This window comes from Salmo trutta, chromosome 2, assembly GCF_901001165.1.
Source record: "Salmo trutta chromosome 2, fSalTru1.1, whole genome shotgun sequence".
Classification (NCBI taxonomy): Eukaryota; Metazoa; Chordata; class Actinopteri; order Salmoniformes; family Salmonidae; genus Salmo; species Salmo trutta.
In genome coordinates, this window is record NC_042958.1 from 22,440,689 (window position 1) to 22,468,500 (window position 27,812).

Below are 27,812 nucleotides of genomic sequence, written 5' to 3' on the forward strand. Positions count from 1 at the left end.
TATATTGGTTTTGTTTGGTATGATCTCCAATTAGAGGCAGCCGGTTGTCGTTGTCTCTAATTGGAGGTCATATTTAAGTTGATGTTTGTCCCACCTTTGTTTGTGGGTGATTAATTCTTGAGTAGTGTGTTTTCTCTCTGCGTCACGTTTTGTGTATTCAAGTATTTACTGTTTGCATTTTGTTTCACGATAATAAAATATGTGGAACTACGAACATGCTGCATTTTGGTCTGACCCTTTGAACAGCCGTGACAAATCATCCTTCCCAATGCTTAATTATGTTCCAAAACAAATGCGATCACTTTTAAACCTGGTTCAAACTCCTCCCACCGGGGTAACGTGGGCTAGATAAACAAACCCCCTCAGTGTGTTAATTCAACACTGAAAAGTGTTGACCTGTACAGACACTGGGCCAGCGTTAAATTTAACACTAGCTAGGTTTCCGTCCAATTGGCAAGAGGTTTTCATGCCAATATTCTCAAATCTGCATAAAAACTAAATGCATTTTCCCACCAAAAAAAAGGAGAATAAGGACACATGGAAAATCTATTTCAATACTCCCAACTCACAAGGAAAAGTGATGGGGAGGGGAAACAAATAAGGAAATATATATTTTTTTCAACAACCAAGATGGCGGCACGAGTAAAAACAGTGGTATGAGCTGGATGCTAAGGCTTGTGCTTCAGTCAGAAACAGAAATGATTCTAGCTAGTTCATCGCCGGAGTGAGTAACTGACAGTTGCAGATAAAAGCGAGTGTGCCCACTCCGATATTGGCATGTGCTCTCTAGTCAACAGCGCCCAGATAGAGTATATATATCCAGTTACTGTGTCTGGGCGCTGTTGGCTAAAGCGCATGTATAGTGTCCAGAATACTGAGCCAGTTACAGTAAGACAAACCACCAAATGGTATTTGAACCATGCAATAAAAAGGAAATCATTGAAATTGTCATATAAATTGATAACATACATATAATATGATTTTCTTTCTTCTAAAAAAAATATTATTTTTATTTGTCAAATGGCACCCAAGCATCGATGATCATGTCACTAGAATCAGACCCTCGATATTTATTGGAAAGGAGCATCAAGGTCATCACCTTGCACTTTCACCACCCTGTGACATTTGTCATAATTTGTTTAATCTGTAGCCTAATAAACTGCATGCTTTCCTGACCAGTCGTAGTGGGAGGACCACACAACATGTCATGGCATGACTCCAAGTTATTATGTCAACATTTGCGCATAAAAGCGTTTCCACCTATATTTCTCGGATAATTCATTTTACCACAAAAGATCACACCTTGTCTAGTATATTTTGTTTTATCAACATTTGGAAAGTTTACCGAAAAATGTTATGTTTCTATCAGGCCTGTCATGAAAGTTTTGATCCAACATGCACTTTACTCACTTATAAAGGTTGGATGGAAACCTAGTTAGTGTCAGTGTTGATTTAACCCTGGATAATTTGCTGTGCACACACACTGAAACCAACAAGGGGTTCACTTTGGTGTTTCATTCTAGGCCTTAGTTGTTCCTTGTCGTGCCATTATGCAGCAAATATCAAGCTTCAGCTTTTTGTGCATGACTGTAATTTCCTCTTTAATGATTTTCAGTGTCACGTAGGTCCTAAGATGTGCCTTGTCAGAAATTCTATCGAGGAATAAAGTTGAGTTCCTATTTGCATGTGACTTTTATTTGAGAAACCAAATTGAACTGTAGCTTGTAATGTATAGCATGCAATTATGCAAAGTACAAACTGCGGACAACAGGGACTGTTGTCATCGGTGCACTGAGTTTGAATGCAGTGGCGGCCACGGATACATCATGTAAGTCCATTCATTCACAGGTGAATCCTTTCATTCTACTGAATCATGATATGTAGTTTTGTTCTGCACCTATTTTACTATTTCCTGATTGGTAATCTATTTTGACTGTCACAGTTTGAATGAACTTGAGCTATCATTTTTATAGGTACTATAAACGTTATGAAGAACTAGGGTATATTTAGTATTATGTTAACCATAGGAAGAACTTAGCCAACACTGTGTCAACCAATTTCTCTTTCCAGAGTTTTTGCTAGATGTGTCTGGGTTGAAGGAAGTGAGACTAGCCTACGTTATGAATGTCAGTGGTGTTTTGGACATTTTGCAAGTGTTGGATTTCAAATATAATCTCTTCTTAGTAACTTAAATGTTTAAAAAGTTTATTGAAACATGGTAGTCCACACTGAGTATAAATGACTTTAAGTGGAAGTGACTGGCATTGTAAAAGCCCAAAATCCTCCTGGAATATGTCTTGAAATGAGTCTGTTTCCTGTATCAAGTATTTGCCAATGCAGTTTACGGTTCACAGTGTCCAAAATACTGACCCAGTTACAGTAAGACAAACCACCAAATGGTATTTGAACCATGCGATAAAAAGGAAATCAATGAAATTGTCATATAAATTGATAACATACATATAATATGATTTTCTTTCTTCTATAGAAGTGACTGAGGCTTTTGACTATCACCTATAGCTTATGCCAGAAAATAGACCATCCAGTCTGACTGATTTACTTCTACTTCCTGCTGGGAATAGAAGGGGGAGGTTGAACTTGAGATAGAGTTCCTGAAAAAGCACATCCCTTTGGCATGAGCTGCTCGTAACCGATAAACACTGGGACAGGAAACGATGAAAACATTTAAATAAGCCAGCAGGAAACAATATTTCTGTGTGTGTCAGAGAAGCAGGGGTGAGCTGTGATGTGTTCGCTGTTGAAGTTTTGACATCATTTGCATCTCTTTCATGACTGGCATGTTTACTAGTGTAGATAGTGTAGCCTGGATGCCTGGGTGCAACCCGATCCTGTGGTGTTTGCTTGAGCCTCATGTTGCTGTGGATTTTCAGGTTGACTGACGGTCGGTGTTGTGTGGTTCTGATCTTCAGAGAGACACCAGGATGGCAACTGAAGGGGCCACAGAGAAGAGAGCCAACTTGGTGGCATCTAAAGTCATGTGGAGTAACAGGGATGACGTACCTATGTCAGCACCAGAACGGTCACATGGCAGTGACAGAGCTGGTAAGACCTCTTTCCTATAGTTTATTGTTCTGTAGATTGCAGATTTTCAATTTGAGGAATATGACACTGTTTAGAAAACTGTGCGATATTAGAGACTGTAGATTACATTTTTGGAACAGTCTAAAATATCTATATCTATGTATTTGACTCAGATCTTGGCAGAAAATACCAGCTTTTCAAATACTAATTGTAGTCGAATATATTTTATATTGAGTTTCAACTAAAAGGCAACTATTTTCTTTGATATTCAAATAAAGGTCTCAGAAAAACAAATAATATTTGAAGGTAAACAAAAAAATATTTATTTGATGGCTGACAAATATTTCAAGAAGAACCAAAAAGTACAACAGTTGGTTGAATTAGTCTAAATATATGATCATAACCACATGTTTTGGAGGGCTCTTAGATAGGAATCTTAATATAGCCTATAGCCTAGAATTCAATTCATGAGGGAGATGGATTCACCTCAATATTAGAGTAGACCACTTTTGCAGCTTCAAAACGACAAACAAATATATTTTCATAATGAGGTACATAAGGTAATACAATAACACTTGACATAAAGTTCTTATAAAAGTATAGTATCTTTGCGATCAGGGCCTGCCACACTGCAGCCTAGGATTGTCCAGGAATGGTTCCACAAACATGACAGTGAATTCAGCTTCCTGCAGTGGCCTGCCCAGTCACCAGATCACAATTCAATTGAGCTTTTGTGGGATGAAATGGAATGAGCTCTTCTGAGTAGAGATACACTACCAGCCAACTTGACACAACAGTGGGAAACATTGAAGTCAACATGGGCTAGCATCCCTGTGGAACGCGTTCGACACCTTGTAGACTCCATGCCCTGACAAATTGGGGATGTTTTGAGGGCAAAATATTAGGAAGGTGTTCCTAATCTTTTGTACAACCGGTGAAGATGAATCTTGAGGGTTCTATCCCTACCCCAGAGTTTAATGGGAATTTTTGAAAACAACCACTAACAAGAGCTAACCCAGTCACATCAAACTCTGAAATGACAGCTAACATTCACTTTTCATTTCTTTCAGCTATTTCGCATTGACATTTATATCCATATGAATGATGTTGCTGTATGATTTCACCTGGTCAGAACAATGGCTAGCTGACATCCGACACCGATCTCTTTGGTGGGGGAAGATCAAATTCATATTTTATTAACATTGTTGTTGAGGTCTGAGTGGCAAACAGCAAGGTTCATACAAACCTGTACTGTTGCAAACTAAATGCTAGCTGGAAGAAAGAGGAAATGCTGTGTTTAATAAAAGCATACACTCTTAGATAAAAAGGGGTTCTATATAGAACAGGGGTCTCCAACCTTTTCTAGTATGGGAGCTACTTACAAAAAATAAACCTGGCAAGCTACACATTTTTTTCTAGCTTTCAAATAGGTACCCCCAAATAATGTTTTATATTTTCCCAAATTATGTTCTCAGTAAAAATGTTCCTGGTTTTAGATTTTTGGGGTTTTCAATCTTAAAATTACAATCGTTCATAGAGAAACAACGAACTTGGATGTTCTAAGTCTATGTCAATGTCACGTCCTGACCAGTAAAGGGGTTATTTGTTATTGTACTTTGGTCAGGACGTGGTAGGGGGTGTTTGTTTTATGTGGTTCGGGGTTTGTTGGGCTATGGTATTATGTAAGAGGGGTGTTTGTTTAGAGTGTTCCGGGGTTTTTGGTCTATGTTCTAGGTTAGTGTTTTTCTATGTTCAGTCTAGTTTTCTACTTCTATGTTTAGGGTTTGTTGATTGACCTTCAATTGGTGGCAGCTGTTCCTCGTTGCCTCTGATTGAAGGTCCTATGTATAGGGGTGTTTTTGTAATGGGATTTGTGGGTAGTTGTCTCCTGTTTTGTGTCTGTGCACAGCACAGCACAGCACAGCACAGCACAGCACAGCACAGCACAGCACAGCACAGCACAGCACAGCACAGCACAGCACAGCACAGCACAGCACAGCACAGCACAGCACAGCACAGCACAGCACAGCTTAGTGTCTTTTGTTGTTTTGTATACGTGTTTTTCCTTTTCAATAAATAAATAGAGATGAGTATACACGTTCCCGCTGCACCTTGGTCTACTCCTTACGACGCCTGTTACAGTCAATGCTTAAATCACATAATACAATTTTTTTAGGTCTGGAAGAAGGTCTGGAACAAATGTAGATTTTGATAGTAATTCCCCTTTAATTACGCATCTGGCCCTTTAATTGTGCATCTAGCAAGTGAGGAATATGCATCTACTGTGCCGGTCTAGTGATGGTTCTGTACTGTTGCTGCTCGTTTCATGGCAAAGTTTGCAAATAATAGATACAAACGATATACTTACTCATGATATACTTCTGCCAGGTAAGCCTACTTTGCAGTTAACATTTAATTGAGATGGTTTTGGGGAAAGTATTTCTGTCGACCTACAAGACCGCTTATCATATAAACTGGATACACACAGAGTGACAAATGAACACACCACACAGATGGGCAATATTGCTGGAAATTAACTGGCAGATATTGTGTTAGACTTGGCTATTTAAGCCAATAGTGGCTAACCAGGGGTGGGATACTGTCAATGTTGAGTTGATAGAGCCCAACAGTGGAGGTGTCATAATACCCATAAAACCTAGAGGTCAAACAGGGAAATGGTTCCAATCGTTTTTCCACCATTCATTTTTCCCATAGGGGATTTTAGAAACTCTTAAAATAAGGGCTGTGTTTCTCAAAGGCTTACCCTGGCAGGACGTTTTGATAACTATGTAAATATCTCTCGTACAAGGTGACTTTCATCAATATATTGAGTTCTATTTATTCTCAGATTCAAAAAGGCTAATTAGCATCAACTTGGATATAATGCAAAACTACAAATCCCTGCAAGCCATCTCGAGCTGACACATTTGCTAACAGGTATTGTGTCAATTTAAAACTTGCGCAAGAGAGTTCGAAGAATTGTCCATTTAAACAAATGTAGCCAATTTATTTATTACTACATTTAGCTAACATTAAATAGTTCAACCAGAGATTCTTACCTTTGCCTCTATTTGGCGGTCTTGTCCAGATCATCATGGCATTTGTGGTTCTTTATGATAGCCACATTTTTTTGTTGGGGGGGGGGTTAAATACAGGCGATTATATTGATAATAGTCACCTTGTCCTAGAGAGATTTACACAGTCATTAAAACGTCAGGCCAGGGTAAGACTACATGAAACACAGCCCTTATTTTTAGTGTTTCTAAAATCCCCTATGGGAAAAATGAATGGTGGAAAAACAATTGGAACCTTTCCCTTTTTGACCGTTAGGTTTTATCAGTATTATGACTCATACTGTGGTACTCTATTACATAGTAGTTGGGAGCTTGCGGTGTCTGATACTTGTGAGATTTGTTTATGACTGTTTGCAGTAGAACATGTGAAAGTTGCATGTACTTTAATAGTGGCCCAGCGGCTAAGGAGTTGTACCTGTGGCCGAAAAGTATCCGGTTCAAATCCTGGGACGGGTTCTGAAAACTGGAGGGCTATTGGGTTCACATCCTCAAAACATTCCCCTACCATTGGGCCCTTGAGCAAGTCCCTTCAAATAATAAAAATACTGAAAAATACACAACATGCTCTCCATCCAAGACCCATTGTTGTTTGCTGTAACTAATGGACTGTATTGTATTGTAAAGTCAGTCACTGTTGACATAGGCCATCATTCAAATAAAGAGATGCCTCCCTGGACACCAAGATTCAAGTTTTTAATGTCACATGCACAAGTACAGTGAAATGCCTTTCTGCAAGCTTTTATCCCAACAATGCGGCAATCAATATCAATATAATGCTATAAAGTATAGTAGAACAAAAACACAAGAAATAGAAATAAGAAGAACATGACAAAGTAAGCTATATACCAGTGCATATTTAGTATATGGTATATAGTATATGGTATATAGTAAGCTATATACCAGTGCATATTTCCAAACTATGTTTGCATACAATGCCAATACATTCTAAAAAGTATGCTGGTATTCTTTTGTCCATTGTTTAATTGTGTTTTAAATTATATCCGTAGCAAAAAATATGACTATTTAATGAATAGTAGTTGCTACATGACCACAGGAAAATGTTTAGTGATGGGGGTGCTGCATATTTTTGTCGACCCCCTAATTTATCAGCACCCCTACTTCACGAGGCTATGAGTAGCCATAATTCATAAAAGGCACCATACAGGGTTCTATATGGAACCATTTTGGTTCAGTGAAGAAAAACCTATAGGATTCTGATCAAAGAACCCCATAAAAGCGTTCCATATAGAACTTTTAGGGGTTCCATATCTGAAGCAAGCGACAGAACCCTTTTTGGTTCGATAAGGAACCTTTTTTTCTAAGAGTGTACTTATTCCAGGTATGATTTCACATCCTATATAAAACTGATGAATGTTTCTTGGATGAGTCTTGATGGGTGTGTCCATGCCTTTTGTACAGGAATCTGTAGACAGAACAACGTCCAACAGTGGCTTAGAAGTCATGAGTGAGTATTAGGACGTCTATTTACATATGACAGATGTTTTGCTTTGTTGATGGAAAATATCTAGAACTCATTTCCACCAATATCTACACAGTGGACTTGGAGTTAAGAGTTGTATTTTTTGTTTCATTGAACGGAGTTCATTTTCAGATAACTGATTGGGATTTCATAGCTCACTCCTTGCCTGTTTATTTTCCACATCTTTGTGTGCTGTTTGGGTTGGTGGTGAGCCTCCTGACTACCCCTCCTAATAGCGCTTGACGTTTACTTGCAGGGCGGATGCAAAACCAGACCACACCAGAGAAGCTGCAGCAGGTACGGCACATAGACATTTACTTTGATTTACTGGAGTTTAATACCAGGAAGGTTAATCTAAAAATGTTTGAGTAATTTCTCATGAGTCATTTGTTGTTAGTCCTGGTACAGTAGTAGTTCTATCTACAGTGTAGTTGCGCATTACGGTTATTTTGGTGACACTTCAGCTTAACACATTGAAGTACATTCAATATTAGCCATAGACCAGTAGTTACTGAAAGATGCTTGGATTTAAGTCAAGTTTAAACTTGAGCATGACATACCAACAGTTGATTTAGATTGAAACTGTTGGAAAATGTGAGTGTAAGAAATGTTACACTACAATACACTAAAGTCATTACAAAACCAATCAACTCATCCTGTAATGTAAAGGTTACAAATCAAGCCTTAGTATAACAGAGATGATATATGGAAATGTATTTGTATACGTAACTTGAAATTGTCATATTCACCATACATGGGTGTTGTCTCTGGGTAATGAAGAGGTTGTGTAGCTAGAAAGGCAGAGACTCAGCAAGGCAGATAGATAGATTCAAACGACATGCAAACTAGGACCGTGAAAACCATGGGAACGACATCTTGTTATAAATAAAACGATACAAGGCGAGACCCAGATGCAGACACGGGAGGTAGATGGTTTGAGCTCTGATATTTATTATAGTCCAAGGGGTAGGCAAAAGTCAGGTCGGGCACAGGCAAGAGTTCATAACCAGGTCAGAGTCCAAAACGGTACAGGGCTGCAGGCAGAATGGTCAGGCAGATGGGCACAGAGTCAGAACCAGGAAACCCAGAGACTTGGCAAACAAGATGAACTGGCACAGACAGACAGAAAACACAGGTATAAATACACAGGGGATAATGGGAAAGATGGGCAACACCTGGAGGGGGGTGGAGACAAGCACAAGGACAGGTGAAACAGATCAGGGTGTGACAATAAGTCTGTGCTGTAACCAACCAGCCCCTAAACATCCATTAAATGTCCTTTACTGTTGGTCTTAGCCATCACCGGTTTATTATGTCACACAAAACAAGACTGCTATTGTTGATTCCTCTATCACTTTCTTCTTCTGAGGTCATTTGTATCTGTCAGAAGCTGAGTACAGAAATACCAAGTCTGCCTCTTTAAACGGTGATGTTTGTTATCTCGTTCTGTGTTTGTGCTCTGTCTAATCTCTATTTTACATTAAGGGTGTATCCCAAATGGCACCCAATTTCCTAAGGACCCTAGTCGAAAGTAAACTGAACAAAAATATAAATGCAACATGCAACAATTTCAACTATTTTACTCAGTTACAGTTCATATAAGGAAAATTGATAAGTCAATTGAAATAAAGTCATTAGGCCCTAATCTATGGATTTCACATGACTGGTCAGGGGCGCAGCCATGGGTGGGCCTGGCCCAGCCAATCAGAATGAGTTTTTTCCCACAAAAGGGCTTTATTACAGACAGAAATACTCCTCAGTTTCAGATGATCCCACAAGTGAAGAAGCCGGATGTGGAGGTCCTGGGCTGGTGTGGTTACACATGGTCTGCGGTTGTGAGGCCAGTTGGACATACTGACAAATTCTCTAAAATTACGTTGGAGGAGGCTTATGGTAGAGAAATGAACATTCAATTCTCTGGCAACAGCTCTGGTGGACATTCCTGTAGTTAGCATGACAAATGCACGCTACCTCAAAACTTGAGACATCTGTGGCATTGTGTTGTGTGACAAAACTGCACATTGGCCTTTTATTGTCCCCCGCACAAGGTGTACCTGTGTAATGATCATGCTGTTTAATCAGCTTCTTGATATGCCACACCTGTCAGGTGGATGGATTATCTTGGCAAAGGAGAAATGCTCACTAACAGGGATGTAAACAAATTTGTGCCCAACATTTTAGAAAAATAAGCTTTTTGTGCATATGGAACATTTCTGGGATATTTTATTTCAGCTCATGGAACATGGAACCAACACTTTACATGTTGCTTTTATATTTTTGCTCAGTGTAATATATAGTATAGTACACTTTGGTGTTTTCTCTGAATCTCTTCTGTTTTTATGTTTAAAATATCACAGGGCTTCTTAAGAGGAACGCCAGCAGTGAGGATGACTTAGCGTTGGGCGTCGAAGGTAAATAGATCTTTCATCTTGTAGTCGTTGTTTTTAGGGTGACATGAACACCAGGTAGAACCGAGCCGAGGACAGAGGAGTAAGTTAAAAACAGGTTCTGTGGTTTTAAAACATCTCAATGATTTATCTACTGTGTGCTCAGAGGAACATTTGAGCTGTCTGAGAGTGGGTACACAATGAGAAAAATGTTGCTGAGGGCTGGTGTATTTAGGTGAGGGGGTAAAATATTGGCAGAGGAGAGGTGGTGTCTGTACTTCTTGCTAATCTCAAGGCTGAGCATCCAGCAGTAGACAGAGGGAGGGACAGTTAAGACCAGGATGAAAGTCTTAGAGACTGGGAGAAGACCATACCAGACCTGGGTTCAAATAGTGGTTGAAAACCTTCAAAATACTTTGAGCGTTTGCTCTAGCCTGCCTGGAATGCCTTGTGGTCTGGGTTTGGGACTGTTCTATTGGTTCATTAAGACGGGCAAGTGCAATCAAGTATGGATAAAGTATTTAAAATGATTAACTAGTATTTGAGCCCAGGTCTGGACTATACACACCTCCAGGCAGTTCACCCTAAACATGGCTAAGGAAAATCGCGCTGCTTAGCTTTGGCAAACACCACAGCAAATCTTATACAAACACAGCTAGGATCTGATGCTCACCAGTCCTCATTGACACCTACTGGGGGTTGTGTGTGTGTGTGTGTGTGTGTGTGTGTGTGTGTGCGCCCATATCCGTGTACAGTAGCATTACTTCCACAGTATCCCTTCTTAGTCATCACTTAGGCCGGCCTCACAATCAAATAAAATTGCAGTGAGACAGTAAAGGAAGAGAAGAAAGTGGAGAAGCAGGAGACAGGATGTCTTAGAAGGGACAGCCAAGGATATTTGGCATGAACCACTGTATTCTCCTCAGAGACAGAGAGTACAGGGAGAACATGTCCTTACAGAGAGGAGAGGGGGTCAATTCCAGACACTGACCCAAGGAGAGATTGGTCTGTCCACTATCTCCTCCCAGGACTGGCTACTCAAGATATTAAAGGGATTGGCTACTTAGAAAGGCCAGTCAACCAAAAGGGACTGCTGCCCCAAACCCTAAGGAAAGATTGATCAGACTACTCTATCTCCTCCAAGGTACTGCCAGTGTACTCAACAGAAAGGTAAGTCAACTGAAAAGAATGCTACCCCAAACTCAGATGTTAGATGGGAATATAGAGTTCAGTACCTCTTGGCCTTGAAAAGCACCACCTTATCTGTGGATCAGGAGACCTGGTTATGTAACACCAAATGACATGGCACTTTAGGGAGTCAGCTCGGAACAGAACAGAACCCAATGGAATGAAATGGCATGCATCATCACCAACTTTCCAAACACTAATTTTAGAACTCCTCTTCAGATGGAAGAACTTTGCGGAACGAGACCTGATAGAAAATAAGAGTTGGATGTTGGAATCTTGGAGACGTTCTTGGACAAAAAAAGTCCTGTGTAATGAAATAAAATAAAGCTTCGGCCGGCAGCACAGACCACTTTGTCCCTGTCACCATGCCAGGGTAAAATGGAGTCCCAACCTTGAATAGAGGTAGAGAGGACAGCCAAGAGAAAACACTGACTGAAAGGACACTAATGCCTAATATAGCTACTAAACAGAGCCATCCCAGACACAGGATGTGCTGAATTAGCAGTTGTGACTAGCAGAGACACAGTGGATAACTAGCTCGTTGTCATTCATAGCAAGATATTCCAAATATTCAGCCTTGTTTGCTTTCAGGTCTAGATTATTTGTTTTGTTTTTTGTTCTCTTCCTCAGCGTCTTTATATGGTAAACAGGGAGTGAGGACCGTCCAGGAATTTCTGAGGTAAGGAACATTCCCTCTCTACTGTCCTGTCGGCTGGTTGCTGTCAAACTTTTGGCGCATTGAAATGAATTGCAACAGAGGGTCTATACAGTGCGAGATTACACATCCATGTATAAATAATTTGTCTCTCGCATTTGATGTTATGTTATGCAATATTTAACTTGCATATATGATTACTATGGATAACTTACTATGCATAAATGGGTTAAAATGTTTTATTGACCCCATAAAAATACTAACATTTCAAAGTGAGGTTAGATTGATGTGATCAAAAATGAAATATGTTTAAACTCTGAACACCCTCACCCAGGGCTAATTTTCAGTCACTTGTCATTAACTGACTGGTAGTGAAGGGAGCTGGCTTGATTGACAGATGTTGTCATAAGTTATGAATAATGTTCACATGATACATGCCCACCTGCCAGTGACTCCTATTTACCATGCAAATATAAGAGACTCACCTGACCTTCACAGAAACAGATGGGATACATCCCGAATGACACCCTATTCCCTATACAGTGCACTAATTTTGACCAGGACCCATAGGGCACTATGTAGGGCATAGGGTGCCATTTGGGACGCAGACATGGATGAAGGGATGGTTTGCATGAAACAAGAGTGATGACATAGACATAGATATGACACGACGAGGAGGAGAATAATATGAGATTATTGTTGCGTAGTGTACAGCAGAGACAACTCTAAACAGGGTTTAGATGAAGGAATTTGTGTGTGGAGATGAGGGAGAGCAGTGTTAATTCAGATTATTGTTCCATTCTGTTATGGTGCATTGTAGTATTATGCAAAAAAGCGTTCTATCATGTCTTTGTCTGTAGAAGGATGAGTGGCTAGCTTGTATGGAGACATGAGAATCAGAGACTGTTTGCAGCAGTGTTCTATCATGTCTTCACCTTTTGGAGGAATAAATGGCTAAAGGAACACATACCTAAGATGAGAGTCTAGATTCAGAGACTGTTGTCCTTCTATGACCATGTCTGTGTCTCCGTCACGGTCCAGGAGTTCCAGGTCCAGCCCAGTTCTCACCAGGTGGAACAGCTTGACCTCAGCCTTCTCAGCACAGTCAGCTCCACTCAGGTTAGTCATGTTGCCAACTCCAGGCGCTCTTTTGTTAACCAGTATTTATCCTTATTGAAGCGGTGAGGATCTGAGGCTGGATTGCAATTGCAACATACTATGCAATAACTGGCATGAGGTGATGTACGTTTACAGAAAGTGTGCATCCCTCTATGTGTGCATGCTTGTGTGTGTGTGTGCGTTTGCATGCCTGCCTGCGTGCTTGTGTGTTTGTGTCTGCAAGCACATGTGCATGTGTATTTATATGAATGTGTGCATTTGTGTGTTATCCCAGTGTAATGGATGTGTTGAATCTGTGGAGTGACGACCCAGAGGAGGTCCTACTAGATCTGGGCTTCGGCTGTGACGAGCCTGACATCTCTGGACGGATCCCTGCCCGCTTCATCAACAACCAGTCCAGCGCCCGGGGAATCAACATCCAGGTGTTCCTGGACGCCCAGAAGAACCGCATGGACATAGAGAACCCTGATGTCAGCAGTAAGTGATGTTACACTGTAAACATGCTCCTCAGACATTCTGTCATATGCTCTTAATACACTGAAAACATACTGTAGATACCTTGACATGCTGTCATTCTCTTTATACACTTTACAAATACTGTACTGTAGTTATGTCATGTGCTGTCATATGATGTTTAAGCTAGCCACATACATGTTCTAGCTCCAGGAACCTTGGCAACTACTGGCATGAACATGGTCATGGGATTCTTTTTGTGCTTTATGTGTTGAAACTGTTGTATATCCAGTGTCCTCTCTGTCTCTGGTGAGAACATCGTGCATTTATTCCACCTGATGGAGACAGTCCTATAAGACTGATAACATGGTTAGCTGGTTTGCCAACTTTGCATCTGTCAACCACAGATAAATGTTAACAATCTCCTTCTCTCACCTCACCTCACCTCAACTCACTCACTCACTCACTCACTCACTCACTCACTCACTCACTCACTCACTCACTCACTCACTCACTCACAGATAGGTTCAGGCAGTTGGAGGTGCTGCAGCAGGTTACCACTGCATTCTCATCCCTGGTCGGTGGTGCGTCTACAGACTCCGTCTCCGAGAGCGGAGTTCCAGCTTTAGCTTCAGCCGGGGCCAGGGAGAAGAGGAAGAGAATGGGCATGCTGCTCCGCCGGGTCTCCAGAAAAACCCTCAGCCAGACCCAAAACCAAAACCAGACCCAGGACTCCCAGGACACAAACCCCACTCCCCACAGTCCTGTAGCCCACTTACAGCAGCCCCTGACCGGCCTCCCTGACAGGCGGACCCCGCTGAAACGAGCCAGACAGGGCCTGGCTGAGAGTATATGTCTGACCCCGCTGGCAGAGGAGCAAGGCCTAGCCTCGGAAGCACCAGAGCCCCACTCGGTCCCCCAGGAGGGTGCACTCTGGCTGGAGGTGGGGAAGGAGTATCAACCCCTGATCTCCAGTGGTATTCCAACCAGAAAGAAAAGTCCTGTGGAGGCGAGGGAGTCCTTTGAGATGGAGGAGGTAAATGTCAGAAAGTGTCACTTCAAGTTAAAAGAATCTGGTGGTTTAACGTTTGTGGAAAGGGGTATAGTATACTGAAATGTCTTGAATTACCTTTTGCATTGTATTGCTTCATTTTCCAGATTAAACTGTGTAACTGTAGTTGTACTACATATGTATATTCCATGTCAGATCCAGAGCTTTGATGAGGGCAGTATTTCTGGGAGCTACATGGGAGCATCCGACACCACAGGTATGTGCACCACTGTTTTAACACTCACATTTCTCCAGTCCATTTTCCTGGTTTCTATAGTTCTTGTCAGTGGTTTATGTGAGGTTTACAACTAAGATCTTAAACAGTAGCTTGTCTTTCATTAGTGTATATTTTAAAGAGCGCTAATGACATGGAAAGTATTCCCCTGCCTTGCTGTGGATGTTTCTCTCATGATTTAAGTGTTAAAAAGTAACCTACTAAAACAGTCCTCTAGCTTTGTAAACACAATTCTCTCTCTCGACCAGATAAAAGCTCTCTTTATCCAATGTCTAGGTTTATTTTTAAACTCTGTTGGCCCTGACTCTGATGCCAGTTTTCTGTACCATGCTGAAGGTAGAATCTCCTATGGCGAAGAAATGCAAATATACTGTAGCAATTAGAGTGCCATCATTTTCATAAGGGGTTTTAAAACACGATACCGACCAACAGTGGCGGTCGGTGCCGTTTAACATTAGGGAGATTGAATTTTTTTGAGCATGGCCTTATTTCTATTACATCATATTAGATGACTGTCATTCATATTCCATTTACCCAGCTCAATGTAACATTGATAGGTTTAGGCTACTACCTGATACTCCAGGCTGTATCACATCTGGCCATGATTGGGAGTCCCATAGGGCGGCGCACAACTGGCCCAGCGTCGTCTGGGTTTGGCCGGGGTAGGCTGTCATTTTAAATAAGAATTTGTTCTGAACTGACTTGCCTAGTTAAATAAAGGTTCAATTAAATACTCAAGTGTTCCCTATACCCATCATGAGGTTGCAACAACCTAGCCTACAAATGGAAGTTTATAATGTGCACTGGTTGAGAGACAAATTGGAGTAATCAAGGTGACAAGCAGTTACACATTCAATATGGCCTTGCACACTTTTGTCTGCAAATAGCTAAACTGGGGTGTTGTCATTAGTCCAAACAGTTGTAAAACTTAGTTTCTATTGGACAAATTCAGGTAGACCCCCCCCCCTCCACCTTGTTCCGTTTAAGAAATGTTTTGCAACAGAATCGGAGGAAGGAATACACCCCTGTTCACCCGTACACACAGTTCACTTTCATAGCAGCCACATACAGCATCATCATCACTTTGCTCATTGCATTATTCCTTCTCGCATCTACCAGCTCCCCTCCGCTCACATTTTTCCCTTCAGTACATAACAGCTGTATGTGACCAGGCACAAAAACCTCTCCAAGCCAAACCTTCATACTACACAAACTACATTGTCACCATGCTAACGTTATAGTCAACAGACTAGAACTAACGCATTAGTTAACCAACAATCCAATTTGTGTACAATCATGCAGTACAGCAAGCAGTTTAGCAGTTACACCGGTGGCCCCCTGGTGGCAATACATTTATAAAACTGAAAGCTTACCTTGACTTGGAAGAGTTTCAGTGTTGGATAGCCTTAGCCAGCTAGCTAACATAAACAGCATTCCTCTCTGAGTCAGGTTGTTGAGTAAGCTAAATTAGCTGCATTAGCTAAGTATGTGAAAGGTAAACAAAGAGGAAAAAAATATACCACGAAATATACAGTGCCTTGCAAAAGTATTCATCCCCCTTGGTGTTTTTCCTATTTTGTTGCATTACAACCTGTAATTTAAATTGATTTTTATTTGGATTTCATGTAATGAACATACACAATAGTCCAAATTGGTGAAGTGAAATGAAAGAAATAACTTGTTTCAAAAAAATATAAAACAGAAAAGTGGTGCATGCATATGTATTCACCCCCTTTGCTATGAAGCCCCTAAATGAGATTTGGTGCAACCAATTACCTTCATAAGTCACATAATTATTTACATTGCACACAGGTGGGCTTTATTTAAGTGTCACATGATCTCAGTATATAAACACCTGTCCTGAAAGGCTCCAGAGTATGCAACACCACTATGCAAGTGGCAACATGAAGACCAATGAGCTCTCCAAACAGGTCAGGGACAAAGTTGTGGAGAAGTACAGATCAGGGTTGGGTTATAAAAAAAGATCAGAAACTTTGAACATCCCATGGAGCATCATTAAATCCATTATTAATAAATTGAAAGAATATGGCACCACAACAAACCTGCCAAGAGAGGGCCACCCACAAATTCACGGACCAGGCAAGGAGGGCATTAATCACAGAGGCAACCAAGAGACCAAAGATAACCCTGAAGGAGCTGCAAAGCTTCACAGCAGAGATTGGAGTATCTGTCCAAAGGACCACTTTAAGCCGTACACTCCACAGAGCTGGGCTTTATGGAAGTGGCCAGAAAAAAAGCCATTCCTTAAAGAAAAAAAGAGAAAAAAGTCATGTGGGAGACTCCCCGACCATATTGAAGAAGTTACTCTGGTCAGATGAGACTAAAATTTAGCTTTTTGGCCATCAAGGAAAATGCTGTGTCTGGCGCAAACCCAACACCTCCCATCACCCCGAGAACACCATCCCCACAGTGAAGCATGGTGGTGGCAGCATCATGCTGTGGGGATGTTTTTCATCGGCAGGGACTGGGAAACTGGTCATAATTGAATGATGGATGGCGCTAAATACAGGGAAATCTGTTTCAGTCTTCCAGAGATTTGAGACGGATGGAGGTTGACTTCCAGCAGGACAATTACCCTAAGCATACTGTTAAAGCAACACTCGAGTGGTTTTAGGGGAAGCATTTAAATGTCTTGGAATGGCCTAGTCAAAGTCCAGACATCAATCCAATTGAGAATCTGTGGTATTTTATTTTTTACCTTTATTTAACCTCTCTAGGGCAGGTGGCACCAAATCGTCCCACCTACGTAACAGCCAGTTGAATCCTGTGGCGCGATATTCAAATACCTTAGAAATGCTATTACTTCAATTTCTCAAACATATGACTATTTTACAGCTATTTAAAGACAAGACTCTCGTTAATCTAACCACACTGTCCGATTTCAAAAAGGCTTTACAACGAAAGCAAAACATTAGATTATTTCAGCAGAGTACCCAGCCAGAAATAATCAGACACCCATTTTTTCAAGCTAGCATATAATGTCACAAAAACCCAGAAGACAGCTAAATGCAGCACTAACCTTTGATCTTCATCAGATGACACACCTAGGACATTGTTATACAATACATGCATGTTTTGTTCAATCAAGTTCATATTTATATCAAAAACCAGCTTTTTACATTAGCATGTGACGTTCAGAACTAGTATACCCCCGCAAACTTCCGGCGAATTTACTAACAATTTACTAAATTACTCACGATAAACGTTCACAAAAAGCATAACAATTATTTTAAGAATTATAGATACAGAACTCCTCTATGCACTCGATATGTCCGATTTTAAAATAGCTTTTCGGTGAAAGCACATTTTGCAATATTCTAAGTAGATAGCCCGGCATCACAGGGCTAGCTATTTAGACACCCAGCAAGTTTAGCCTTCACCAAACTCTGATTTACTATTAGAAAAGTTTGATTACCCTTCCTGTTCTTCGTCAGAATTCACTCCCAGGACTTCTACTTCAATAACAAATGTTGGTTTGGTCCCAAATAATCCATAGTTATGTTCCAACTGCGGCTTTTTGTTCGTGCGTTCAAGACACTATCCGAATGGTAAATAAGGGTCACGCGCACGGCGCATTTCGTGACAAAAGATTTCTAAATATTTTATTACCGTACTTCGAAGCATGTCAACCGCTGTTTAAAATCAATTTTTATGCAATTTTTCTCGTAAAAAAGCGATAATATTCCGACCGGGAATCTGCAATTAGGTAAACAGACGAAAGAAAATACAGCATGGGGTCGACTCGGGCACGCGCCTAAGCCCTTTGTCCTCTGATCGGCCACTTGGCAAAGGCGATAATGTGTTTCAGCCAGAGGCTGCCTCGATATCGTTCAGCTTTTTCCCGGGCTCTGAGAGCCTAAGGGAGCCGTAGGAAGTGTCACGTTACAGCTAAGATCCTGAGTCTTCAATAAACAGAGGCAAGAACAACAACACCTTGTCAGACAGGCCACTTCCTGCATGAAATCTTCTCAGGTTTTTGCCTGCCATATGAGTTCTGTTATACTCACAGACACCATTCAAACAGTTTTAGAAACTTTAGGGTGTTTTCTATCCAAAGCCAATAATTATATGCATATTCTAGTTACTGGGCAGGAGTAGTAACCAGATTAAATCGGGTACGTTTTTTTATCCGGCCGTGTAAATACTGCCCCCTAGTCCAAACAGGTTAACTAGGCAAGTCAGTTAGGAACAAATTCTTATTTTCAATGATGGCCTAGGAACAGTGGGTTAACTTCCTTGTTCGGGGGCGGAACAACAGATTTGTACCTTGTCAGCTCGGGGGATTCGAACTTGCAACCTTTTGGTTACAAGTCCAACACTCTAACCACTAGGCTACGCTGCTGCCCGTATGACTTGAACATTGCTGTACACCAGCGGAACCCATCCAACTTGAAGTAGATGGAGCAGTTTTGCCTTGAAGAATTGGAAAAAATCCCAGCGGCTAGCTGTGCCAAGCTTATAGAGACATAACCCAAGAGACTTGCAGCTGTAATTGCTGCAAAAGGTGGCTCTACAAAGTATTGACTTTGCGGGTAGGCATGTTTATTACTTCCTTGTTTCACAATAAAAAATATTTAGCATCTTCAAAGCTGTGGGAATGTTGTGTAAATCAAATGATACACACCCCCCCAAAACATTTTATTTTAATTCCAGGTTGTAAGTCAACAAAATAGAAAAAAGGCCAAGGTGGGTGAATACTTTCGCAAGCCACTGTAGCTCTCTCTCTGCTGCTTCTCCTTATTTTTTAAAGAAATTAGCTATTGTCTTTCTCTCTCTTTGTGTCACCTACTCACTTAGCTGTAGCTTATGCTTTCAGTACTAGACTCACTATCTGATCCTTTGATTGAATGGACAAGATGTTAGTTCATACTACAAGAGCTCTCATAGACTGGAGGACATCCTCTGGAAGTTGTTATAATTACTGTGTAAGTATATGGAAGGGTGTGAGAACCATGAGCCTCCTAGGTTTTGTATTGAAGTCAATGTGCCAGAGGAGGATGAAAAATAGCTGTCCTCCGGTTACACCATGGTGCTACCCTAGAGGGTGCTGTTGAGGCTACTGTAGACCTGTTTATTGCAAAACAGTATGTTTTAATCAGTTATTTGGTGATGTGAATATATTTAGTATAGTTTTATCTAAAAAGGATAACTTTTTTAAATGTTTTTCTGAAATTCACTGAGTAAGATGGTCCTCCCCTTCATCCTCTGAGGAGCCTCCACTGCTAACTGAATAAGCAAATTGTGTCATAACTTTTAGTTGATTCACCAGGCAAAGGTAAAGTTCTGTTTATTGCCCTGAATCATAGTTCTCCTTTATACTCCAGATGAGTCTGATTGAAGGATATGATTAAAGTGATGTAATTTTCCATGAACTCTTTCTTTCTCTCCCTCTCTCCCCTCCCTCTACTCTCTTCCCCCTTCCCTATGTAGCAGTGTGTGTGATGAGGACTAACAGCTGCCAGTCTGACAGCAGCGGCTTCCTGGAAGAGCCCTTCATCCCTTCCATTACCCAGCATCCCTCACCTGGACCCGAGCTCATGAAGGTTACACGGATAACATTCTAGAAGTGCAACAATCTAGGCGTGTTACTTTAAGTTATTGCTACTAACTTATATACTTCACCAGCCCAAATTATTAAAATATATTATTGAATTGATATTCTGTCTATTTCATGGTGCACAATTTAAGAGGTCATTCATTAATTTAAACTGACAGTGTTTGGTTGTTGTTTAAAGGCTTTGTCGGGAATATCTGGAGGCAGCACTGACAGCCAGATCACTGTAAAAGGAGCTTCACCCCCCTCGTCCCCCCCATCCACTTCCCTGGACCCTTCCCCTCCTTCCCTCTCCATGTGCCACCCAAGACCCGAGTCTCCTCTATACAGACCAGAGACAACAAGCCCTACAGAGGAGACACCCAGACACCAGGATTCCCCCACACCCCACTCCCTCCTCTCTGATGCCTTGGAGATGACTAACTCTGCTTTTGGAGCCAGGCCAAGCCTAATGGAAAACACTGTCACTGAGGAAGATGGATTCTCTTCGGCCTGCGGTTCACCTTGTCATAAGCCAGACTCTCCGTTACGGCACGTTATTATTATCATGAAAACAGATAGAGAAACAGAACACTTTACTGTGGAATCAGAGGAAGCTGTTCCAATAGGAGGAGAGGAAAAGGACATAGCGGAACAAAGTGGCAATGTTCAGACAGGAACAGAGGCTGTTGGTGATCAGGACACCGATTGTTATGGGTCACATGAAGGCTCTCGGATGAACTCGGTAGCTCTAGTGCAGATGAAGAAAGAGACGGAGATGAAGACGAAAGTACAGATTAGTTCTGGTTTGGAAGGTCCAGTGTTGGGTCCTGTTGCTGTTCCTGAGGTGGTGAATCAAGGCTCTGAGACTGGATTTGTTTGTCAGGACCGGTACTCTGAAGATCCTCTATTAGGATCTGACCCTAACTTCTCAGCAGTGCTAAGCCCTGCCTCCTCTCTCCCCCCAGCAGAGCCTCTCCCTGCCTCCTCTCTCCCCCCAGCAGAGCCTCTCTCTGCCTCCCCACCCCCAGTGCACTGGGAAACAGGTGGCTCAAAGATTTCAGAGGGATCCTCAAGCTTGGTTGTCCAAGAGCCTGTCCCACCACTATATCAACCAGCAGACCCATCAACAGACCCACCTCCAGGCCCAGCTTTAACCTCACCTTCAGAGCAAGTGTCATCTCCATCCCCACCACCATCTCTATCCCCAGCCTCATGGCCACACCAACCTCCAGCCTCAGCTTTTCCGGCAGCATCCAGCTCATCTCCAACCCAAGCCCATTCCCCAATCCCAAACCATTCTCTATCAGCCCTAACCACAACACCAACCCCATCCTCAATTCCAAACTCACCATCAGCCCATTCCTTAACCGTAGCTCCATCTCAAGCCCCAACTCCACTCGTCCCCCACAGTGGTGCTTTCAGGTCAGGCCGGTCTGTGTCTGTCCAGATGCCCTCCTCCCTGCCCTCTGTCTCCCACTCTGCCCTCCGGAGAGGTGGCGTCCCCCACACCCCCTCCCCGCTCGGCCCTTCCTTCGAGCCCCGCCCCCTGACTGACCTGGTGCTTCGGCAGAGGCGGAACTCCTTCTCCAGGAAGGCGTGGTCAGATGCTGATGTCTCCCACTTTGCAGAACACAGAAACACTGCGGTTGCCATGGGAAAAGCAGTCATGACACCTGAGATGATATCCCTCCCGTCCCCCGTCCCCTCCCCCTCCCTGTCATCGTCCAATCGGTGGCTGTCTCGCGACGGTTCACGAAGATCCGGAAGTTTCCAGATGAAGTCCACCTCCTTGGACACGGGGCTGTGGCAGGAGGATGAAGAAGTGGGGGATGAGGATAGACGGTGGGAACGAGCACTGTTCTCTGGGCTTTCCTGCTGCTGCTCCTGTGATAACCGCTGTAGCTGCTGTTCTCAGAACAATCACCTCAAACCATTCTCCGTTTCAGCTTTCCCTGTAAGTAACACACACAATTCAGTTACTCTTTCTTTGGCAAACCTTAACTGGTGTATGTGGGACGAATCGTCCCACCTACTCAACAGCCAGTGGAATCGAGTGGCGCGATATTCAAATACCTTAGAAATGCTATTACTTCAATTTCTCAAACATATGACTATTTTACACCATTTTAAAGATAAGACTCTCGTTAATCTAACCACACTGTCCGATTTCAAAAAGGCTTTACAACGAAAGCAAAACATTAGATTATGTCAGCAGAGTACCCAGCCAGAAATAGTCAGACACCCATTTTTCAAGCTAGCATATAATGTCACAAAAACCAAAACCACAGCTAAATGCAGCACTAACCTTTGATGATCTTCATCAGATGACACTCCGAGGACATTATGTTATACAATACATGCATGTTTTGTTCAATCAAGTTCATATTTATATCAAAAACCAGCTTTTTACATTAGCATGTGACGTTCAGAACTAGCATTCCCACCAAACACTTCCGGTGAATTTACTAAATTACTCACGATAAACGTTCACAAAAAACATAACAATTATTTTAAGAATTATAGATACAGAACTCCTTTATGCAATCGCGGTGTCCGATTTTAAAATAGCTTTTCGGCAAAAGCACATTTTGCAATATTCTGAGTAGATAGCTCGCCATCACGGGCTAGCTATTTTGACACCCACCAAGTTTGGCACTCACCAAACTCAGATTTACTATAAGAAAAATTGGATTACCTTTGCTGTTCTTCGTCAGAATGCACTCCCAGGACTTCTACTTCATCCACAAATGTTGTTTTGGTTCAAAATAATCCAGAGTTATGTTCAAATATCCTCTGTTTTGTTCTTGCGTTCAAGACACTATCCGAACGGTGACGCGTATCGTGACAATTTTTAAAAAAATATTCCATTACCGTACTTCGAAGCATGTCAAACGCTGTTTAAAATCAATTTTTATGCGATTTTTCTCATAAAAAAGCGATAATATTCCGACCGGGAAACGTCCTTTCCGTTCAAAGACTCAAAATCTAAAATGGACTCTTCACGTGCACGCGCGCCCCCGTCTCATTGTTCTCAGATCGACCACTATCCAAATGCGCTACTGTTTTTCAGCCAAGGGCTGCAAAGTCATCATTCAACGTTCTGCCGCCTTCTGAGAGCCTATGGGAGCCTTAGGAAGTGTCACATTACAGCAGAGTTTTCAATAAAGAGTGTAAGAAGGCCAAGAAATGGTCAGAGAGGGCACTTCCTGTACAGAATCTTCTCAGGTTTTTGCCTGCCATATGAGTTCTGTTATACTCACAGACACCATTCAAACAGTTTTAGAAACTTTAGGGTGTTTTCTATCCAAATCAAACAATTATATGCATATTCTAGTTTCTGGGCAGTAGTAATAACCAGATTAAATCGGGTACGTTTTTTATCCAGATGTGAAAATACTGCCCCCTATCCTAGAGAGGTTAAATTGATTCACACAGGATAATATCCGAACAAATACAAGACTAAATAACAAAAATAATGCAGCCTCACTCATGAAAATGTCTGCAACAAAAGTGCCCTTTCTATGGCTACGTCTGATCATTAAGAGTTATTCAATTCCTTATCTGTATATTTATAGAATATTAGATAAGGAGGCATTGAGGCACATCACATGTTTTTCCTGTTGACATGATGAACAAATCCTCTTTGCATGTTAGAATCTTTATTGGCCCTTCTAAAGATGGTGGTTTGGTTTCATACGCAGCAGTGGGCATTTGCGTGTGAATGCCTGTTTTGCATGATGAGCAGCAGTAGAGGAGGAAGTTCACCACTCTCTCTCTGGCTCTTTAGTGGCCTCAAGCACAGCTCACTTCTAATAAAATAAAATTATATGAAAGGTCCTATTCACCAAGAAGGGTCAATAGGATTGGGGTTGCTACTTGAGTCTTTAGTAGACCCTTTTTTGTCTCTCACGTAATGCCTGTTTTATGGAGGTGACCACCATTGTGCTCTGATGGAAATGATGTGTTGAGTAGGCTACTGTAATTTATCTTTGTGAACAGCTGAATTTGATACTTCTGAGAACAGAACATCTACACTATGGCGTTCATCTGAGTTCAACATCTATGGCCTTCATATTTGTATTGAGTCCATTTGGTTGTTCTAATTGGTTGAATTATCAACCTCTTCGAGCTAACCACTGCAATTTCATTGATAGGCAAAAACAGACCTTTCGTCCCTTATGCGCTGATTCACTGTACAGTATTCCTGACTTTGTGTTGTCTCTATCCTCTCTCATGATATTATTCTGTATAATCCTCTGTGCAGTATTCCCTGGATGAGCTGGAGGGGATGATGCACTGTATGAGGAAGTTCCGCTGCGTCCTGACAGACATCGAGGAACAGCTGTCAGAAGACCAGGCCTCGGTGTACAGCTCACTCTCTGACACTGACAGGTAGATAATACCCCCTCTAGCGGACGCTTTGGGCTACTTCACCTCACTCATACCATCTCATTTAGAGTGAGCATTGAGCAGGCTTGGGTATAATGAGGACAGTTTGAGACTGATGGTTTTAGTGTTATGTTTATGCTGCAGGGTTGGAGTCAGTTCCATGTCATGACTTAATTGAAATGATATTGAACTCAACCCTGTTTTGTTGGCTAATGATTTAGATTTGACATATGATGGTGTCACCTTTTTGTGTCCTCTGTCCCTACGCCTGTGTCCTGTCTCAGAGAGGAAGTGCGAGACATCTTGGAGCTGAGGAAAGCTGTGAAACAGGAAGCAGGAGAGTTGGAACTGCAGCTCACTGACCTGGTTCATCGCTATGACGACAGCTTCAAAATGGTAGGTTACACAGACACACCCTTGACTGTGGATTATATTAATGAGAAATGAAAACATTAGCTATGTTTTTCTACTTTGCCTCAGCACTATAACACCCTTTACACTTTCCTTCAATTACAGCAGTTAGTAAAAATGTGTTATTGTGTACTGTATGTGATAGAAACTAGAGATCGGAATCAATATCCAAAGGAATAAGCATTTCAAAGCCATGGATGACAGCATAAATGGGCATAAAAACAAATATCTGAGAACTGATATTGAATTGTGATGTTGTTCGGTTCCATAGAAGATGCACAGACTACTCGATGAACAATCTCACCTCTACACCCAGCTAAGGCTGATCCCCACGACCACATCCACCCCTGGCTCCGCCTCCTCTAGGAGCATGGCCACTCAGTGCTGCCTGCTGCCCTGGCTGCCTTTGACGGACATGTCCAGGCCACGCCCCTCATCGCAGGCCACCTGGGATTTGGAGTCCAGATCAGCACTGCCAGATTCCAGTTCTATGGACCAGAGGCTAAACCATGGTTCTACCGGCACCAAGCCAGACAAACTGGACATTGTGGGTTTCATCCAGAGAGTAAGGGACCTTTGACCCCTGGTGCATACACAACCACATATCAAAATGTAGTTTCAGGTTTACTGGACAAAAATACAGAAATGTACTGACTGCGTATTGCTTTACATTTTTGTCTTGATAATGACATGTTGTCACATCTCTTTACTGTTTTTCAGCTGAAGGAGTCCATACGCCACTCTGTCAATACTGACTCACTGGAGTAAAAGAGAGGTGGGGTAGCCCTGACTGACAGATCTAGGCCGGGATTCAATCCTAAGCGTTTCATAGGGCAGCGTACTATACAGGCGACAATCGCGTTCATGGTAAACGCTGTGCATGTCGGCTCAGACGTAAATTACCTTTAAAAGTCTTATAATAGTGCTCTGCTCTGTAACACGCCTTCGCGTGAATACCAGACCTATACTCTCTAAACTTTACTGAAAAAACCACTGCCTGTGTCCTCAGAAACCCATGTATTGTTTTTCTGTCTTACAGATGCTGCTTCTGCTGTAGCTAACTGAAAATGATCTGCTGTCTAAGTTAGTGTGTCCAATCAACCTGGACTCGGGTAGATGTAACATAATAAACGTAAATCTGTCTCCCTCCAGTTAGTATGATATGTTAGGTGTGGTAAGGTATGTATTTCTTTGTGGATGTCCATCATCCATTTCTTATGTTATAAATAACAATTCATATGATATGTTACGAATTGCAATTTGTACAATATGTTACGAATTTGCGATTAAGTATGATATGTCACAAATTCCAGTTTGATGTGGCTAACCCTAACATTAAAGTAGCTAACGTTAACTAGGCTAAGGGTTAGCTAACATGCTAAGTAGTTGCAAAAAGTAGTACGTTTCAAAATAGCTAATTAGCCTAAATGCTCAAGTTGTCCGTGATGAGATCGGAAGACGCAACCTTAGAGATGCTAGAAGTTTGCATTATATGCCCACCTATCCATCCATCCCGACCCACCACCCTCCTTTCGTTTTTGCCACCCTCCTTTCGTTTTTGCCTTATGTAACCTTACCAAACATACCATATCGTATTCATTTGAGTGTCCTGGATTTACGTTGACTATGTCTAGTCTATGAAACCAGGCTGGTGTAATCAATGGATTCTATTACTCCTAAAGTAGTCCAGTGTCCACACAGTGAATAAAGAGCATGAATGCATGAAATCATGTGTGCTTGTTCTATAACGTGCCGATCCAATGCATAACATACTGTACAAAGAGTTTATTTGTGTGTATTGTCATTCCCTACGTATCAACAACAGCATTCGTCTCAACTAAGGATGTGTTCTTATTCCTTATTGTAACATGAAGTCTCCTACTGTTACCTACCTGCATCAATGCTCTGGGTAAGACAGTTCCCCATCCACATGAGATCCATGCAGTATGTGTATGCTATAGAGAGGAGCTCTTATGTGTCACCCTCCTGCTCTGGGTTATGTCATTATTAGCACAAAGAAAAAAAAATGTACATTTTTTTTTTAATTGCAATACAGCCTACGGTATATAGAGCCCCACAGTGGAAGTGTCATAATACCCATAAACCTAACGGTCAAACAGGGAGTCACCTTGTCCTTGACAGATTTAGATTGTTATCAAAACGCCACGCCAGGGTAAGCCTACACAACACAGCTCTTATTTTAAGTGTTTGTAAAATCCCCTATGGGAAAAATGAATGAATGGTGGAAAAACGATTGCAACCATTTCCTTGTTTGACTGCTAGGTTTTATGGGTATTATGACTCATACTGTGGTACTCTATTGGGCCTAAATGAATTCTAGTTACTTTTGAAGCAAATGTTGTGCCCTAGAAAGTAATATGTTTATTATAAAATGTTGAAGTCATTTGTGGAATATTACGTTTCTACGTTGTGTAAAAGCACTATTTTCCTACTGAGATGCATTACATAGATAATTGCACACTTTCCCTTCAAAAAGGTCAGGTTTGTGATGGCAAAGTTCAAGAGATCTGTCATTCAACATTGTGCTTTCAAGACAACCGGGGAAAAAACTAAGTCTAATCATGACGTCAGTAATCTTCAAGTCGGAGCTCTGGAAAGTAAGTATGGTAGCTGCAGCCCAATCGAACCCCACAGTGGAGGTGTCATAATACACATAGTGGTCAAACAGGTAAATGGTTTAAATCATTTTTCCACCATTAATTTTTCCCATAGGGAATTTTAGAAACACTGTTTTGTGTATGCTTACCATA

General features: G+C 41.7%; 1 protein-coding gene across 2 annotated transcripts; it reads left to right on the forward strand.

Moving 5' to 3' along the window:
- The first annotated feature begins 2,739 nt into the window (after positions 1 to 2,739).
- itprid1 (ITPR interacting domain containing 1) lies at positions 2,740 to 27,445 on the forward strand. 2 transcript variants are annotated; one of them, XM_029698656.1, is made up of 16 exons: positions 2,740 to 3,063; positions 7,536 to 7,581; positions 7,853 to 7,893; positions 9,954 to 10,007; positions 11,802 to 11,850; positions 12,868 to 12,945; positions 13,220 to 13,422; positions 13,920 to 14,434; positions 14,606 to 14,666; positions 20,136 to 20,248; positions 20,441 to 22,195; positions 24,506 to 24,633; positions 24,915 to 25,026; positions 25,313 to 25,606; positions 25,762 to 25,816; positions 26,081 to 27,445. In XM_029698656.1, exons 1-15 carry the CDS (start codon positions 2,943 to 2,945, stop codon positions 25,807 to 25,809), a joined length of 3,618 nt encoding a protein of 1,205 aa, XP_029554516.1. In that variant the 5' UTR covers positions 2,740 to 2,942; the 3' UTR covers positions 25,810 to 25,816; positions 26,081 to 27,445. The 2 variants fall into 2 exon arrangements, with proteins under 2 accessions (XP_029554516.1, XP_029554507.1); XM_029698647.1 differs by having other exon boundaries at positions 25,762 to 27,445.
- Positions 27,446 to 27,812: the final 367 nt, after the last annotated feature.

Bases quoted from the DNA above. Each gene is read 5' to 3' on its own strand.
- itprid1 (XM_029698647.1), top strand. From the start codon at position 2,943: ATGGCAACTGAAGGGGCCACAGAGAAGAGAGCCAACTTGGTGGCATCT. The intron at 14,667-20,135 runs GTATGTGCACCA...TTCCCTATGTAG, and splicing joins GGGAGCATCCGACACCACAG to CAGTGTGTGTGATGAGGACT. The intron at 25,607-25,761 runs GTAAGGGACCTT...ACTGTTTTTCAG, and splicing joins TTGTGGGTTTCATCCAGAGA to CTGAAGGAGTCCATACGCCA.